Genomic DNA, 19,268 nt, shown 5'->3' with positions numbered 1-19,268 from the left:
AAGCTGCAGCATTGATTTACTGATATTACAAAGTTGAACATCCATAAAACACATTGTGGTTAAACAGTAAAGTTCTTCACTCGCAGCCAACCCAGATATGGAAGTGTGACCCCAAGAAGTCAACAGCGGAGTGGGCTAGAAAAAGAAAATTATATATAAGTCTCTAGACATCTGCTCATCACCACAGAAGGAAAAAGAAAAATCTACAAGGCGGATTACAACTTCTGATGGGCTGGATAAATAATGGGCAGCTGCTTACTAGTTGCCAAGATTCCTTTCAAAAGAGCGAAACCTTTGACAACCATTGTGCCATCAGGTCATAGTGACAGCGCTCACACAATGCCGGCTTACAGCAAAGCAAAATGAACACATAAAACAAACTACTAGTCCTGCGTAATGCATCCATGGGGTGAATGAAGAGAAATAAACGTGGCGTCAGTGTTACCACTCAGGGCCACCGAAATACCATGCCACCCGTCATTCACTTAGCAACAGTTACATAACATCCACCTGGAATAAGGACGCTTTAGTGCCGAAAAATCCCTCTGAAGTACTGCCACCCTTCTCTTTAACTATCTGTCCGCTGTCTGCTAACTCCTGATTGACAAGACGATGCTTGCACGACGCAGTTGAGTGAGGAGTCATCCTGCTCATTGAACTGTATGCAGAGGAATGGGATCGAAAGGCACACAAATAGAGAGCTGCAAGAAGAGCTAATGGCGAGACTGTCCACTGTTTATACGCATGTATACTGCCTGCCTGATGAGGTTATGTCTGCGGATGTGTGCAGGAGACAGTTAGAAAGCAGGATCTCTGTAGTTCTCTGTGTACAATCTATAGAACAAGGCACATATAGCACAGAGCAGCTCCTCCCACCGATCCTGAGAAGATGGGGAAGCAGCTATACACCCTGCACTGGAGAAAGTGGGGAAAAATGCAGGATATAAGTCATATAGTAACTTTTCAAAATAATCTGCCACATATGTATACGAGGAACAACACTCCTAGTCGTCTGGAAACTCAGGTATGCATTAGGGTGGTTTCACACAGGCGACAAAAATCATGTGATTTTCTTGCAATGATACAGCGCTACAAATCACATGTATGAGAAGCCCATGCTTTCCAATAGGCTCCTTCACATTAGCGATGTTTTGTAGCCTGCTACATTGCGAGAAGAAAAAAATGGCGGGTTCCTAAATATTGGCGTGATTTGCGAGGTTTTGTAGCTCATGTTTCCTTATAGAGCCTTACTTTCTGTTGTATCGCAAATTTTACAGTAGAAAATGCTACTGTAAAAGCCCTACAATAATCCCTAGCTGCATAACGAAAAAACTAAAAAAAAAAAAAAAACAATACATCACCAAACAGCCACTGTTCACTCCACCGCATCTTCTCTGCAGCCCCCCATACTTCTCTTTATTCTTCTGCCAGGGCTTCCTGGATTAGAAGTTCAAATTCTCCACCTCCATGAGTAATGGCTAGGATTGGTTAATCAAGTGCTGGCTCCGATTGTCTGAGCCGCAGCTCTCGAGAGCCAATCACAGCCAGCGCATCCTAGCAGGCGGGGAATTTGAACCTTCAATCCAGGAAGTGCTGGCAGAAGACTAAAGATAAGTACCAGGGAGCTGCAGAGAAGACGCGGCAGAGTGAACAGCGGCTGTTCAGTGATGTTTTTTTTTTTTTAATGCAGCTAGTGCTTATATTTCAAGCTCCCCACGTCCCCCCCCCCGGCCAAAAAAAAACAGCAAAAGAGCGCTACAAAGTCATGCACCTTTGTAGCGACACAAGATGGCGATATCACCATGAGAAAACGCAGCGATATCGCACAAACCACCTATGCGATATCGCTGTGATTTTCTCGCGGCGATATTGCGTGTCGCCCGTGTGAAAGAGGCCTTAAGATAACTTCAGTGCGATAAGTTTCTGCAACAACAACCTAGGTTTAATACATCTGTGCAATATGTACATTTATCACAAACACAGCAAGGTGCAAGCCATAGAATGAAATCTAATATAAAGATTGAAAAAAAAATACTGAGAATGCAGTCTTTTCCATGTAAGTCTCTTACTGTGGATGAAGGACCTTTGATGACACAGTCATGTGATCAGGGGCAGAGCATTTAAGTCACTCACTCACGCACGGACAGGCAGGTCGTCAGTATTTTGACTATTTTTCCTTCACTAAAAACACATTGAAAAAAATAATTGTATTTGCATGGCCGCATTCCAAGATCCAGAATATTTTGAATTTTCCACCAACGGAGCTACGTGAAGTACTGATTTGTGCGAGATGAGCTACAGTTTCCATTGGTATTCGAGATGAGCGAGCATACTCGGTAAGGCGATATACTCGAGAGAGCATCACCTTTTTCGAGTGCCTGCTGGCTCGTCCCTGAAGATTCAGGGGGGGGGGGGGGGGGGGGAGCTCAGAGGAGAGTGAGAGATCTCTCCCTCCCTCCTGATCCCCTCTGCAACCCCCCGCTCACATGATAGTTTTGCGGCGTATGGAAACAAATGAATGAAAAATATAAATTTTAGTATTTTTTACATAGTTTACCGTGTGGTAAAACAATACTTTTATAGTACAAGTCATTACAAATGTCGCGGTATCTTCTTTTTATTTTTTTCTATGATAAAGAGAGGTTTTATAGGGAAAAGGTGGAGGGTTTTTTTTTATATATAAACTAACTTTTTTTAACTACACATTTTTCTTCCCTCCAAAAAGCCTTGAATGACAGGACTATTACACAGGCTGTGTGCTAAATTGTATCTCAGGCCATTCAAGTCAATGGAGAGGAGCAGCAACACCAGACATAACCAATGCACAAGGGCCATTCTGGAAAGACCGAAGCCTTATTTTTCCAACCGTAAGCCACCTTTAACTCAAGTAGCTCAGTAGGCTGGAAAGTTTCCTGGCACATACACAATGTATCCCACAGCATCTCATTGACCAAATGCCAAAAGCAAAAAAAGTCGTTCGGCAAATCGCCAACGTGTTTAATGTTTTTGGTCAGCAGACCTTCTTGAGACCCTGTGATGGCCCGAAATTATCCATCTTAAAAAGGTAAGAAGCAGAATAATGCTCAGCAGCGATAGGAAGCATTAGCATGATCAGTCCGGCGGTTATCTCACCACTCCTAAGTGCTATTCTGCCTCTCCGAATGGGCTTCCCCAATACACAGTCAGTCTTATAGACAGTCTGTCACCATCTGTTTCAGCTCTGAGAACAGCATAACATTGCAGAGATAGGTCTGCTGTATGTATTGGGGCGGTGGTTTGGGGGGGGGGGGGGGGAAACAGTACATTTTATCAGTCACAGCATATAGAGTACTACAGGAAGTAGTCCTCAATAGTCATGAGCTACAGCAAACCCCCACTCACCCTGCCCTCCCTTCACTGATTGCACATTACAGTCTATAGACAGCTGTCACACAGCAGTCAGTCAGTGGCCGGGGGACGGAGTGGGCATAGCTAGTGGAGCTCAAGAAGATGGAGAACTTGTTTTGTGTGGTTGCTACTAATAAAATGCAAGTCTCTCCTAAACTACTGCACAGGTACATACAGCAGATATATCACTGTAATCAGCATGTTAGTATCTTATGCTGCTCTCAGTGAGCGCTGCAAATTGATTGCAACAGATTCCCTTTAACCCTTTACAATCCAGTGTCAGCGCAGCTCTCAACCGACATTACAGTTTCCCTGCATAGTTCTGAGGTCGGATGAGGGTCCACACACTTCTAACAGTATGCAGGACAGCACTCTGATGTTAGAGGCTGTTCTGCATATGTACGGTACAGTATGCAGGACGGCGCTCCGATGTCATAGGCCGCTCTGCATATGTACGATACAGTATGCAGGACAGCGCTCCAATGTCATAGGCCGCTCTGCATATGCACGGTACAGTATGCAGGACAGCGCTCCGATGTCAGAGGCTGTTCTGCATATGTATGGCACAGTATGCAGGGCAGCGCTTCGATGTCAGAGGCTGTTGGCATATGTACGGTACAGTATGCAGGGCAGCGCTTCAATGTCAGAGGCTGTTCGCATATGTATGGTACAGTATGCAGGACAGCGCTTCCATGTCAGAGGCCGCTCTGCATATGTACGGTACAGTATGCAGGGCAGTACTCAGATGTCAGAGGCTGTTCTGCATATGTACGGTACAGTATGCAGGAGAGCGCCGTAACATACATATGCAGAACAGCCTCCAACCTTGGGGCACTGTCCTGTATACTGGTAGAAACATGTATCGGCCCTCATCCGACTTCAGAGCTATGCAGGGAAATCCTAATGTTGGACGAGGGCCAACACTCGATTGGAAATTGTTAATTTTAAAATTGAAAATTGCTAATAAAATCGTCATGACCGGTCACTTTTATGTGTTTTTGTTGAGTTATTGTACGAAATCCAAAATGTGCTTCCTCACCAAAATAAATAAGAACTAAGAAGTGTGTGGATGGCAGGGAAACTGGATTGGAAAGGGTTAAATATAGCATCACATTCTACATCTTGTGTCAACTATCCTATTACTTTTGGTTACTTACATACTACTTGTCAGCAGCGGGAAGAAGGGCAAACAAATGTAAAAGCCCTGACGTCAGAGGAATATAGATATAAGAGGGCTTTGTTTATTGCTAGACCCGTCAGGGACAGAAAGAAAAATGTGAGTTTAGGTTTTGTTATGGAGGAACTACAATGTACACAATATTCAGACGGCAAGTGTTTAGTTTGCAGACATTAATTTACTCTGACTACACAGACGTCAAAATGAAAGATTGCTGTCTGGGCCCGGGCACGCAGCGTTAATACTAAACGAGCGCATTCATCTACCGTCTGCGGCGACTCGGGCTCACATTCAGCAGGTGGTAGAAACCAGTGGATTAGCAGGTTTCACGCCATCTAGTCTCTAGGTTGAGAAAAAGAGGAAATTAACACGTTTATGCTACACATAAAAGTGAATAAGAATGCATTCTACTGTTCATATACCGATTAGTGCAGCCCACTTACGTAGTCGCAGACCATACCGGCCCCCACTTACGTAGTCGCAGACCATACCGGCCCCCACTTACGTAGTCGCAGACCATACCGGCCCCCACTTACGTAGTCGCAGACCATACCGGCCCCCACTTACGTAGTCGCAGACCATACCGGCCCGTCCAAACACACAGCCTGGGGTCAATAAAAACGTACAGAATGCAAATAGCTTGGAAAAAAAGAAAATCCGCAACCTGGAAAAGCCACCTGCGTGACATTACCAACTTAGGCCGCCTGCACACGGACGGAAATCCCGCGGGATTTCCGCCGCTCAAAGCCTGCATAGGAGTGCATTACAATACGCACTCCTATGCAGATGGCCGCGGTTTGGCCGCGCAAAATCTCGCGCGGTAAACAAACCGCGGCATGTCCTATTTCTGTGCGGGACTCACAGAGCCTCGCACAGAAACGTCACTCACCCGGCCGCCGGCTCCGGTCTGCGCATGCGCCAGCTGCCCGGCAGCCGGCACATGAAAAGCCGTTGCCGCCGGGCACGGGTGAGTACGCGCTCGTCTCTGCAGGCGCTCGGGTCTGGTCTCGCGGACGAGAATTCTCGCCGCCGGATGCGACCCGCTCGTCTGCAGGCAGCCTTACAGATGAAGATGCGCACTATATAGCTGTGAAATGCTTGCAAAGTTTTAGTAACTTACTGGTAACAAACGAGGTGCAGAAAGAATAAGGATAGGGCTACATGGCAAAGTGCAATATCATTTCAGACTTGCTGTGTACCGCGTCTCTCTCAGGCGGCCCGCAGCAAACTACCTAATGCTGGCCTTATTATAGGTGCCACTTATCCAAGTTCTTAGTTATTATACATCTGCCTCCAGGTGATCTTCTGTCCTGCTTATAACTGTATGTTACCTTATTCAGGATTTACGGTTTATAAGGACACTTAAATTAAATCTACACTTCTTTATTCTACTGTTAGGCTGGGTTCACACGGGATGGATTTGTGCGGATTGTCCCGGGTTCAGCCAGCAAAGTGGACGAGATTTTGCAAAAAAAACTTGTCCACACGCTGCAGCCAATCCGTTGCGGAAAAACGGTGCAGAATTGGCCATGCAGCGTGGAAATTAAAGACATAGCATGTCCATTTTTTTCCCACAGTGGCCTCTCTATAGAGAGAGATAGCCGCAGCGGAAATGCAGGCGGCGAAGCTGCTCCAAAACCCGCAGCTGCTGTTTTCCATTGGAATTAATCGCAGATTTTCGGTGCAGCCAATCTGTGAGAATTCCGCTGTAAATCCGTCCCATGTGAACCCAGCCTTAAAGGAGATGTCTCGAGGAAGCAGTGATTTTTTTTTTTTGCCCAGTCCCCCTAATTAAACATACATTACTAATTACCCCTGTAAATTACTTTCCTAGCTGGTTTTTACTTACCGTTCCAGCGTTTCAGCAACTTATAAAAGTTTCCCCAAGATGGCCGCCGGCTCTTTCCCCGTCGCTCGCTGCAGCCCGACGTGCGCGCTCCCGAGACGCTGCCAGCTGTGTCTCCATGGCAACCGGACGCCAAGCAGCCGCCGACCGGACGCCCCGCAGCCGCCGACCAGTCACCCACCGCCAGGCAGAAGGTAACCGGCACAGCCCCCCCCCCCCCCATCACAGTGACAGCCCCCCCCGGCCTAGCGCTAGTTCCCCCATCACAGCGGCAGCCCCCCCGGCGCAGCGACAGCCCCCCCCCCCCGGCCTAGCGCTAGTTCCCCTATCACAGCGGCAGCCCCCCCGGCGCAGCGACAGCCCCCCCCCCCCCCCCCCCCCCCCCGGCCTAGCGCTAGTTCCCCCATCACAGCGGCAGCCCCCCCGGCGCAGCGACAGCCCCCCCCCCCCCCCGGCCTAGCGCTAGTTCCCCCATCACAGCGGCAGCCCCCCCGGCGCAGCGGCAGCCCCCCCCCCCCCCCCCGACCCATCACTTACCTGGGAGGCTTCTCGGGGCTGCTGGGCTGGGATGGGCTGGGCTTCTCCGCTGGGCAGCTCCAGTTTCTGCACCTTCCTCTAACAGAGGATGGTACAGAATGGCCGCTCCAGCGCGCTCCCGAGCAGTGACAGCTCGTCTGCGCATGCGCAGAAGAGCTGTAGCGGGGAGCACACTGAAGCGGCTCGTGCTGAAAGGAGAAGAACGGACTGCGCAAGCGAGTCTAAAAAAGCAAGCTGCCAGCGAATTTAGACGGAACCATGGAGACGAGGACGCCAGCAACGGAGCAGGTAAGTGGAATAACTTCTGTATGGCTCATATTTAATGCACGATGTATATTACAAAGTGCATTAATATGGCCATACAGAAGTGTATAACCCCACTTGGTTTCGCGAGACAACCCCTTTAAGGTAATGGTCTATAAATCAGTTCCTGATCAAAATCTGAGCAAAATTTGCAATCAGCACCCACAACTCTGTAAGAAACAAACATGTTTTTCGCAACATTGTATCCAGTTCCATAAACTGTCGGTCCCAGGAAGAGGTACGTTATACATTGTGACCAAAACCTGTATAAATATTCACTGTACAGGTTACATAAACCAAAAGCAAGAAAAGGCAGGAAGAATGTGAGGCGAGAGCAGCAGATGTCAGCGCAGCACACTTCATGCTCAGCTGCCGAGTGGAGAGGACGGGCGAAGAGGGAACGCAGGGCTGTGATTGGACCGAGCGGGCAGACTTTGGCGTACATCACTGCTCCAGCCCGCTGGATGACAATGTGATCGTTCTTATGAATGAATGTTTGTAAAAGGTTAAAATACGAGTAGTAGGAGCAAAGCAGCAAATATCAGCCTTTATGAATTGCACACGAACATAGACATAGGACTGCATGCTTCCATCTACACGTAAATACATCTACGCACCTCCAGACCGAATATCTAAAGCCTTAATGTAAACCCACTGCCAGAACATCGGCTCATTTACTAAAACACAGATGCTTTAATTTGACAAAATGTACTGTTCTTTAAATAGAGTAAGCCAAATACCTCAGATATAAAGAACTAATGAAGCATAATTACATTCTTTATCAGCCTGAAATTTAATACAAAAATCATGGCTCTGCGGTAGTACGTAAAAATATATGTGGATCAACAGCTCCCCCTACTGTTACCGATGTGGCACTGCGCGACTATGGTACCAAACATCAAGAGAAAGCAGATGTTACCAATAACACAGCAGAAACGTACAAGGACTTATATAATGGGCAAAGCTATGTGTGCCGATCCTGTAGAGCAGGGTACAATGTGCGCCACCTAATGGTGCCTCTGTGCTACTACAAGTGCTCAAGTGTACTCCTTAAAACCCCTATATGCAACCATATAGAAGGTAAAATACAGACCAACAACAAGCTATGAGAGCCCATTTACAGACCTGTAATCAGGGCCCGAGCATGAACATGGGATTAATGTAAATGAAAGGTAAATTCAGCCAGCATTCAGGCTTTCCATCTCTTTTCCCTTATTGGAGCAGAATTAAAAACTGTTCATTTTTTTGCCCAGTGATGTCAATGATTTTTTTTTTATATAAAACAAAAAGCGAACAGAAAGCTTTCAGTTTTCTGCCATCCCGTTAGGCTCACTTTTTTTTTTTTCTTAACCAGAAGAAATAAAAATGCACCATTTGTTCCATGGATCTGAAAGATTTCCATAAAAAAGAAAAAAAATTGAAATTAACAGGGGGGGGGGAGGGGGGGAAACACAACCATTTCCGTCTCTCTGCTCCAAAAACAGAATAAATGAGATGAAAAGCCTGAATCCAGGATGAACGCTGCTGTCAATGAGCCCTTACTTGCACAGGCAATTTTAATATAGTTAATAGCACTTGACGTTTAAATTTTAAAACCTTGCATCTGAAAAAAATTTAAATAGCAAAAAATAAGGCTAGATAGTATTCAAATAGTACGGAAACTGAGAAGGTAATGTTACTCCGGCTTACTAATCATAATTCCCCCTTTTGTGGAGACAAATTACAAGTACAAATACGTTCTGTTATACTCTGCTGCCACCTTATGGTCAAGTCTTGTATTACACGTACTATTACACTATAACACGCACACACACAAGCAATCTACTCATAAATAACATCATGAACTACTAGACTTGGCCCAATGCACACAAGTGGATTTTTGCAGCGGATTCCACAGCAATGTCCGTTCATAGCATGCAATCTAAGAATCGCAGCATGCTCTACTATTGTGCGGGACTCGCATGGATGGCTTCTATTGCAGTCAATGGAAGCCGTCCAACCCGTGGCATTTCCGAAATGTCAATTTTGAAATTGCTGCGGATCCGCGTCATTGCGGCATTCTATGCAGTGCGCATGTGCGCCGGATGGCACATCCAAGACACAGAAGAAAACTTGTCACTGGCTGGCACCAGGTAGGATTCCGTGTGCAGAATCCGACCCGGCCGTATGCATTCGGCCTATGGCCCAATGTCCATGGGCAAATTTGATTTGCGGAATCCACGCAGGAAATCTGCAAATCAAGCCGCCCATAGAGAAGCATGGCCGTCCACAAAAGGACTAAAGCATGCAGATTTGATTTGCGGATCTTTTGGTCCAGAAAACAAATCGCAGCATGCTCCATTTTTGCACGGTTCTCCCACGGATTGCTTCCATTGAAGTTAATGGAAGCCTTCTGATGCGCGGCACACCTGCAGCTGACACTGTAGACGTGAAGCGGATCCCGCAGGAATGCAGGTAAGGGGGGGGGGGGGGGGGGGGGGGGAACACTGTACTGCGCATGTCCGATGGCGAGTACAGTGTACGCGCAGTACACCAATACCAGAAGTGAAGAGGTCTGTGTGGATGCCGCCACCGGAATACTACAGGTCACACTAGTATTTCGGCTTCCGTTATGGTTTCAGTTTAAATCCCTGCCTAAATGGATGTGTCCTATGACAGAATCAAACAGCAGCGAATGGACCCAGTTGACTATAATGGGGGTCCACCTGGCTTATTTTATGTCCTCCAGTGATGTAGTGCAGATTGCATTTTCTGCCAGATCTGTGCTGGAAGCACTAAAGGGAGCCCCCAACACAAATGTAGCCTTCATTGTATTGGAGAGACTGCATACGAACTGCAACTGAATACGCAGGGGCACGTCTTCATCCACAATTGTTATACAGTTATGGGGATTAACAAGAAATTAACAACAAAAAGGACTAATTTCTTAGGGAAACTCCTTATTATAATAGGTGATTATTAACCCCCCCCCCACTGGGCATGGAGTATCCAGCCTGGCCGCTACAGTAGAGCAATTCTACAGCGATAGCAACAGTCCATTGGCAGGCCTGTGAATAGGATGTCTTCATACATCACACTATGAGGTCAGAGCCCAAGGATCACCAGCTACATATTTTTGCTGTGTTTTTTATCCTGCGACATATAGGGCTATTTTTTTATATGGTGACCGTTTTGGTTGGTGTCGGCTTTGGGTCATTTTCTTTTTTAAGATTAAAAAAAATTACGCAAGAAAATAAAAATGTATAAACTTATTTATATAACTATTTTTTAGCATCTATGACCCCCATAACGTCACATAACACCTCTGGGGGTCATTCACATGTTTTTATTATTACACACTTTTCCACTGTAGCTGGGGCATCCATAGGAGTCGCATTCCATAGGAGCCCCAGTTACAGGGAAAACATCCCCCTGTAGTGACGATAGTCACTAACAGAGCTGATCAGGGTCTGCTAGGACCCTGCAGTCACGTAATACTTTCACTTCTTAGTATATGGCGCTCATTGAGGGATATGTACCCAGGAAAGAAGGCGGCAGAAGCAGTTAAAAACTGCTTCGCCTCCTGGTTCTCAGCTGTGACTAACAGCTGACAACCCGACCTGCTCCTGCTTGATTGCAAGAGCAGAGGCTTTAATCCTATGCTATATTTTTGCTATCGGATGGGATTAAAGCCCAGGACCAAGCGCCATAAATTGGTCTTTATGGGGTTAAAGTTCTATATGATTGTCAACTGCAGATAACGGTGTGCCAAAAAAAGTGATCCAGCATATTGGAAGTTTTCATCCAAATTATGGCAATAATTCCAGTCAATCGTTCATGGCTTCACAGGTGTATTACACTGGTTTTTAGGGGTGGTGGGGTTGTTAAATATGTGCTCGACCCGCCAGTTTAGTCTTGCGTGTTTCTGATGGGATTGTTCTTACAGTGGGCTGCATTCTGGCTGATCATAACCTTATGTATATGTTCGGCCTCACTGCCAGTGATGGGATTCTCATCCTAGTGACGAGTCCTGGTAATACTGTAAGAGCCCTGGTAGAGCACAGGATGCTGTGTACTTGCCAGCTGATAGGTAGCCGCATGCAGGGGTCTGACAGCCATTGCTTGGGCAACACTTGCTCACCAACAGTAGCAAGGAGATACATGTGGTTCCCCCTTAAAAAGCTGGTTCTACCAAATAAAAACACAGACATTTTAATGAAACCTCTGTGTATGTCCATTAACCCCTTGAGTGGCGGGTTTCCTACCACCCTGTCGTGCCCACCAGGGCAGGTTTTTAAAAATGGTCTAATCATTGAATTTCAACTAATTTTGCAGTTGCGTCTCAAGAGCCATACCTTTTTCATTTTTCCATTGACATGGCCATATAAGGGCTTGTTTTTTTGCGGGACAAGTTGTGATTTTTTAAACAGGGGGGAGGTAAAAAAAAAAAATGGGGAAAAAAGAACAAAAAAGGGGCCATGTCATTAAGGGGTTAAATAATGTATTAACTTCCTTCTCTGGGTCATTACGACGCATGGATACCACATGTCTGATTATATTTTTTATTTTTTACAAAGTAAATGGAGACAAGTATGTTTATAACTTTAATAATTTTTTTTAGTCCCTTTAGGGGACTTCCACTGGAACCCATCAGGACCCCCTGATCACATTCCGGGGGTCCGATGGTGACCGCCCTTTACATGCTGCAGTGACAGCCCTTTACATGCTGCAGTCACATAGACTGCCGCATGTAAAGGGTTAACACAGCAGAGATCGGAGGTTTTCTCTGATCTCTGCTGTAAGAGCTGGTACCTAGCTGTCCTCTGACAGACAAGCACCAAGCTCTCCCTGCCACAGAGACCATCGGCTTGCTTCTGACAAGCCGATGGTCTCTATGGCAACCTGTAAACAAAGCAGGAGACTTAGAAGCAGGAGATTGCCAGCATATCCGCAATATCTTCTGCTGGTTTTTCAAAGCCCTTGCTTTGTTCTTTGTGGGTCTGTGCAGGCAGAGCACACTGTCACAGCTTGTGGCATTGTGCTCTGCAGCTCCCATAGTGATACATAGCCCAGAAATCTTCCGGGCTATGTCGCTATGAGCAGTGGAGCTCGTCCCGGAAAATTTCCGGGCGTGCCACTCAAGGGGTTAAAGGGTTGTGCCTCATTCCCAGCGTTTGGGCCCATAGCATTCCATTCTACAAATGCCGACCCATGGGTTCAACGTTTCTTGGGTTGGCTGCACCGGGCACCCCATATATATACACCTCACCTGCTACTTCACACTCAAGATACCCCATTAGGACAATGACCTACTCACCATCACTGCACCCAACTCCACCGAGGGAGATCTACTCCTTTTTCTACACCGTATCATCAAAAGCATTGCATTTGCAGTTGACAATTATTCGGATAAGAACCAAGTGAATCAATATTAGCATCAATAGACTCTACCTTTTAACACCAAAATACGGCTTATATATTTGTGAGTGACATGCAAGCCAAAAACGTTAGATTTTCTGGGCAGAACATATTTTAATGTCTGCCTAACGCAAAAATGATTAAGCAATAAAAACTGTATATAGAGCAGGTTTAAAAGCTCTCGCTTATTGTGGATACTGCTGTAAAAGACCTCCCAGGGTAGCCCTGGTTCTTTAAATGGGTTTTTACAGTTTTTGGTTAATAATGCCAGTGTGAAAACTGGGGTATTTCATGAAACTTTTTTGTTAATCGTGGATTGAAAGAAAAAAAAAAAAAAAAAAAAAAATCTACAAAAATTCCACTAAGACAAGTAGATAAAAATAAAATGCTCCTAAAAATCTGAGTTACGTTACACCATTCCCTGATAATACATTTCCATTAACAAACATGTTCTACAGACCTGTTATATTGTAGCCATATGCAGCCAGCTGTCCTGCCATGTATTCTCCATCAGAGTTGTTATGTGAACACCCCCAAGTACGGATCCAGATCTTCTGAGTCCCTGGAATTGTGCTGAAGGAAAAAAAGGAGACAATTAAAAAACAAGAAAAAGTTGAATCGTGTAAAGAAACCGTTTTCATGAAGTGAAGGACTAACGTGCACATGTACAGCACAGCCCCAACAATCTCAGACGTACAGAGCCATATTATGTGCCTCCTAGATGTATATATCACCTTGCTGTGTCTGCACGCATCCATTTACACACATGCATAAAAAAAAGTTTTTCTTCTGTCAGATCCCTTACCACTTTTTTTCCCAAATCATATTTTTTTTAACCCCTTAGTGACCAGCCCATAGTGTTTTTACATCCTAGCCAAATGGGCTTTAATCCCTGAGGATGTAAAAACATGCTTCCTGCAGGGATTAAAGCCCCGTGGGCTATGGACGTGACAGCTCCATGCTGTCGGCGCCTGGAGGTAGCTGACAACATGGAGCCGTCATCCCTAGCTACGGGGAACCCCCCTTTCCGGCAATGCGATCGGCGCTATCCAATAAACAGCACTAATCGCATTAAAGTGCAAAAAAGGTTTTAAAAAGTTAAAGATTCAGCTGCCCTCATGGATCGAATCCATGGGGGCAGCTGAGATTACTCACCCCCGTCCTCCGTGCTGTCCCACAGTGACCTGGTCCTCCAGGGCCAGACACTGGCCTTCCGCGCATGCGTGCCAGCGGCCTTACGTCAGCCCCATTTATAGAAGGCTAGGAGCTGCGGCAAATTTGAAATCTCCTGGCGGTAGCCGGGAGGCAAGAGGTGTCACCGGGGACCGCAATCGCTGTTATCCAATGGATAATGGTGATCATGCAAAAGTGAAAAAAAAAGTTTAAATTTCACCTCCCCTTAATGGATCGGATCCATGAGGGGAGGTGAAGATACTATTGTCCATGATCTCCGGCAACGATCTACAGCTGCCACGGGCTTCTGCGCATGCGCCGATGTGGCGTTAATGCGCAGAAGGCCGAAGAGCCCGGGAAATTTAAAATTACGCTGTGTACGGTTCCCGGTCACATGATCACCGGATAACAGTGATCATGAAAGTAAAACTGTGCAAAAAAAATTATTTTTTTTTTAAAAAGGAAATTAATAAAAAAAAAAGTTTAAAAATTAAAATTTCATCTCCGCTTGCGGATTGTATCCATGAGGGGAGCTGAAATTACATACCTAAGGTCCACGGATTTGTCCCCCGAGGGGATCTTGATTCGCAGACCTTACCCCAGCTTCAGCGCTTGCGCCTGTCAGCCTTAATGGCGGACGCATGCGCAAAAGTCTAGGATTGCTGGGTAATGTAAAATCTCCCTGCTCCTGGTTACCAAATGTAGCTGAGACCATGGAGATGTCACAGAGAGCCGCGGTATTCAGTTCTTGGTCCAAGTGATCGGCGTTATCCAATGGATAATGGCGATCACGTAAAAGTTTTTTTAAAAAGTTGAAATTTCTTCTCCCCTCATTGATGTGACCAGTGAAGAGATGAAACTTTTTACTGGAGTCCTCCATATGTGAACCCCACGCAATCATCTTCCATGGACCATTTTGGCTTCTGCGTATGCGCCCGTTTGCAGGCCGGGCTCACAGCTGGGATCCGCTGCAGGCCTCCGCAAGTGGATTCCGCCTACGGCTGCGTGAGCCCGGTGTTATTCAGACCGCTACCTGTAGTACGTAATTTACAAGAAGCCCCGGGAACGCTCGCCTACATGCAGTTCCAGGAGCAGCTTGTTGAGCGCCTTCTGTGTGAGAACACCGCACCTCATCAAGATTACAAAGACTCAGAGCGCCACTTTTTACACCCTATCCTTGCCGCTGAGGTCAAGAAATACCCCCAGCCCCCCAAAAAAGCAAGGGAGGAGGGGGGATACCAGTTTTTATTGCCCCATGTGCCCATCCCAACCAGCCTCCGTAATTAGCCCTGTCTTCGGACATACATTATTACTTTTATCTAAGATTTAGGGAACGGACAAAAATGGTGGTGGGGGATTTTTAGGGAGACAATTTTTTTTCTGCACAAGTGAGCAATAAGGCCTGGAATTTATCCAGTTGTGCCCTGCAATCCAACGGGTGTTCCCTCCATTATAGGCCTTGCCATGTGTCCTGTAAGTGGATTAGGGCCACAATGGGTATGTTTCTGAACACGGGACAAACGGGGGGATCCAGTTTGGGGTGCAAGTCTTCATTCATATATGTGCTGTACAAAAAAAAACCTGTTTTTAAAATGACACAATTGGCAAAAAAATGAAAAATCGCAATTCTTTCCTTATGCTTTACATAGATTTATTCAAAAACTGTGGGAACAAAATACACAGTACACCCCTAGATTAATTCATTAAGGGGTCCATTTTACAAAATGGGGTCATTTGTGCGGTTCTTTATCGTTTTGGCTGCTCAAGGGCTCTACAAGTGGGCAATAGGGCCTAAATCTCCTTCAAGCAAAATCTCTGTCCTGAAAGTCACCGGCTGCTCTTTTCATTTTGGGCCCCATTGTGCATACAGACATAAGATTAGGGCCACAGTGGGTATGTTTCTCAACACAGGACAAACAGGGGTATCCATTTTGGGTGCAAATCCTCATTTTCATGTGGACTCTAGAGGAAAAAACTGCCTTTAAAATGACATATTTGCAAAAATCTGAAATGTAATTTTTTCTCCTCTAAATTGCATTAACTCCTGAAAAAAAACTGGGATCAAAATACTCCTGATCTCAGCGAATACATTAAGGATTGTCGTTTTTAAAATGGGGTCATTTGTTGGGGTATCTATCATTCTGACAGCCTTTGCAATCTTGGCTTGGTGTAGGAAAACAAAGTGTTCCTCAAAATGTTGATAATCAATGTTAAATTTGTACGTCTCCTAAATGGTTAAAAAGAAACGAAAGCTTTTCAAATGTGTATTCAGAATAAAGTAAACAGATGGAAATATATAGCTTATCAAAAATTTGTACAATATATTTGCACATATTTGATATACTACAATTGAAAATTTGAAAAAAAGACAATTTTTTTCAATATTTTCCCAATTTTGGCACTGTTAATAAATAAACACAAATTCTATCGGTCTATTTCTACCGCCTAAATAAAGTACAATATGTGGCGAAAAAAACAATGTCAGAAGCACTTGGAGATGCAAAACCTTTACGGAGTTATTCTATGTTAAAGTGACACGTCAGATTACTAAATTTGGCCTTGTCATTAAGGCGCAAAAAGGCTTGGTCACTAAGGGGTTAAGCAAACAAAAAAAAAATATACAAAACACCCAACCCCCTTCCTATTTTCCCTAAAGGAAATGTGCCATCAAGAAATAACCCATTATATAAAATCACATTTTTTGAGTTAAACATATTTTTAAAGAATTTTTGGAGATTTTATTTTTAATGTTTGGTGATAATCCATAATAAAAAAAAACAAAAACTGAAATCCTGCATTTGTCATACTGACCAGAGCCCAATACTAGTATGTAACTTTCTGATCTGTAGAGAAAGCTTTGCAGCCGTCATCTCACTAACATCACAGGTCAGATGCTGCCTGCGAAATGTTGCTGAGGAATCAGACCCGGCGCCCCCCAGAGACCCCATACTCACCTCTCCGGATCCGCCACGAGGGTCTCGCCCAGCGAGCCAGTGCGCATTCACAGTGTAGCGAGCGACGCGGATTCTCTCAGTACTTCCACAGTACTCACTGCAGAAGTATTGCGTCGTCCACGCAATTTTCAGCACAGAATAGAACATGCTGCGATTCTTCTCCGCAAGCAGAAAGTTGCAGTTGATTTCCGCTCGCGGGCAGGGGAGAATCATTTAACATAGCATGTCTATGGACGGACATTGCTGTGGAATTGGTGGCGGGTGTCTGGCCACGATATCCGCCCTTACTGTAGCAGTGTCGCTGAAGGACCAGCTGTTTATACTCCGGATAGGACTGCGAGCTGGGGGTGAAAGTCCATCCAGTCCAGGAGGTCCTCAGCTTGTATATAAAGTCCAAGTCGGAGTGGAGATCCCTTCTGGAGCGTTTGCTTACCCCCTTAGTGACCACCCTATAGTGTTTTTACGTCCTGCAGCTGCAGGACGTGTATGGAGGGAGGTAGCGCCGCTATCTCCCTCCATACAGCGCGGGCGTCAGCTGTTTATTACAGCTGACACCCGCGGGCAATAGCCACGCTCAGCCGTTCGGCTGATCGTGGCTATTAACCCTTTAAATGCCGCTGTCAGTTCTGACAGCGGCATTTAAATCCCCCGAACGCCCCCCCCCGCGGTGAGATCGGGGGATCCGTGCAGGTGTCACGGCAGCCGGGGGCCTAATGAATGGCCCCAGGGCTGCCTTAGCAGACTGCCTATCAAGCCATCCACACAGGGTGGCTTCATAGACTGCCTGTAAAAAAGCAGTATGACGTAATGCTATAGCATTACGTCATACTGCAGGAGCGATCAAAGCATCGCATGTTAAAATCCCCTAGGGGGACTTCAAAGTAAAGTAAGAAAAAAGATCAATAAAGTTTTTTAAATTGTAAAAAAAAAAAGTTTTGCCATATCTATTATTAAAGAACGCCAGAAATGCATTTTTTTAGTTACCCTGTCTCCCAGAAAAAACGCAATAAAAAGCGATCAAAAAGTTGTATGTATTCCAAATTGATACTATTGGAAACTACAGGACATCCCGCAAAAAATGAGCCCTTGCTCAACTACGTCGACGGAAAAATAAAAAAGTTATCGCGCGCACAAAATGACCGCAGAAAATAATTGAAAAAAATCCATATCTTAAAAAAAAAAAATACAAGTACTACAGCAAAAAAAATACTATACAAGTTTGGTATCGTAGTAATCGTACTGACCCATAGAATAAAAATATCAGGTCGTTTTTGTTGCAGTTTGTGCGCCGTAGAAACAGGACACACCGAAAGATGGTGGAATGTCATTTTTTTTTCCATTTCTCTCCGCTAAGAATTTTTTAAAAGTTTTTCAGTACATTATATGGTACAATAAATAGTGCCATTGAAAAATACAACTCATCCCGCAAAAAACAAGTCCTCATACAGCGACGTCGATGGATAAATAAAGGAGCTACGATTTTTTAAAAGGGAGTAGGAAAAAACAAAAATGGAAAAAAGCAAAAAGCCCGGTCACTAAGGGGTTAACTTTATCGCTCAGAGGGACTCTGTTACCTGGGTTTTTCAGAGAATGGCTGGCAAATACCAGGAGACTACTTAATATTAATTTAAGAGTTAAATCAACTTTGGGGTAAAGGTATGGAAAATAAAGAGAAATTAAAAACAAGGGATATAGATATAAGAGGGTGATAAAGAGGGACGGAGTAGGGGAAAGAAAAAGAACTAATGAGAGGGTGGGGGTTGGGAAGAAACAGAACTATACGTCGGGTGGGAGAACAAAAAAAAACGAAGAATGGGACATGGTAATGGGATGGTGGTGGAGGGGGAACGTTGGCCTCATCCAATCACCCCAATAGATTCATGAACTCTGGCGTATGCTGGTAGAAGATCCATGGCCCCCGTGCGTCTACACCTCCAATGGAGTTGAGGGCACCTCCTGCCACCAATTCTCCCATGTGCATTATATAAAAGGCACTAGATTCAGCACAGTAACCGGTAAATTATAAATCTGTTGATATTTTAGAGGCTACAGGGCATATTAGGGCATTAAGTGTGTTTTTTTTTTTTTTTGTTTTTTTGGACTATTCTAACTCCGAGCTATTGCACGCAAGTTTGAAAGAAAAAGCAGGAAGATAAGTCCTGCCCCGTCTTTCTAACATGACGGATATCTACTTGTGAGAAAGATACTGTCCTGTCTTTTCTCGCACGTAGTATTAATGCACAAGAATCCCGATAGTGAAAACAAAACCGCTGAAATCATGATTTTCACGGCCACATAATGGGACTTAAACACGCCCATCTGAAGAAGCCCTTATAGGCGGGATTCTAGTAAAAAAACGTTGGGGTATAAGTTTTACCTTACTAATTTTTAACGGGGTTATCAAGGCAGCAGCCACCGGGATACACCAGGAGCGGAGCAGAAGCACTCCTCTAACCCCTGTGTAATGGCCGTGCCTTGGCATTGCAAGGGCAGC

General features: G+C 45.2%; 1 protein-coding gene across 1 annotated transcript in view; it reads right to left on the bottom strand.

The window, feature by feature from the left end:
* Window positions 1-19,268, bottom strand: part of CDKAL1 (CDK5 regulatory subunit associated protein 1 like 1) — a 596,376-nt gene that overhangs the window by 565,882 nt on the left and 11,226 nt on the right. The window contains exon 3 of the mRNA XM_066579425.1: window positions 13,108-13,220. Within this exon, the coding sequence (XP_066435522.1) occupies window positions 13,108-13,220 (113 nt within the window). The remainder of the gene's footprint in view (window positions 1-13,107; window positions 13,221-19,268) is intronic.

Source organism: Eleutherodactylus coqui, chromosome 9 (assembly GCF_035609145.1).
Source record: "Eleutherodactylus coqui strain aEleCoq1 chromosome 9, aEleCoq1.hap1, whole genome shotgun sequence".
Lineage (NCBI taxonomy): Eukaryota > Metazoa > Chordata > Amphibia > Anura > Eleutherodactylidae > Eleutherodactylus > Eleutherodactylus coqui.
This window is presented reverse-complemented; position numbering and strand designations above follow the sequence as displayed.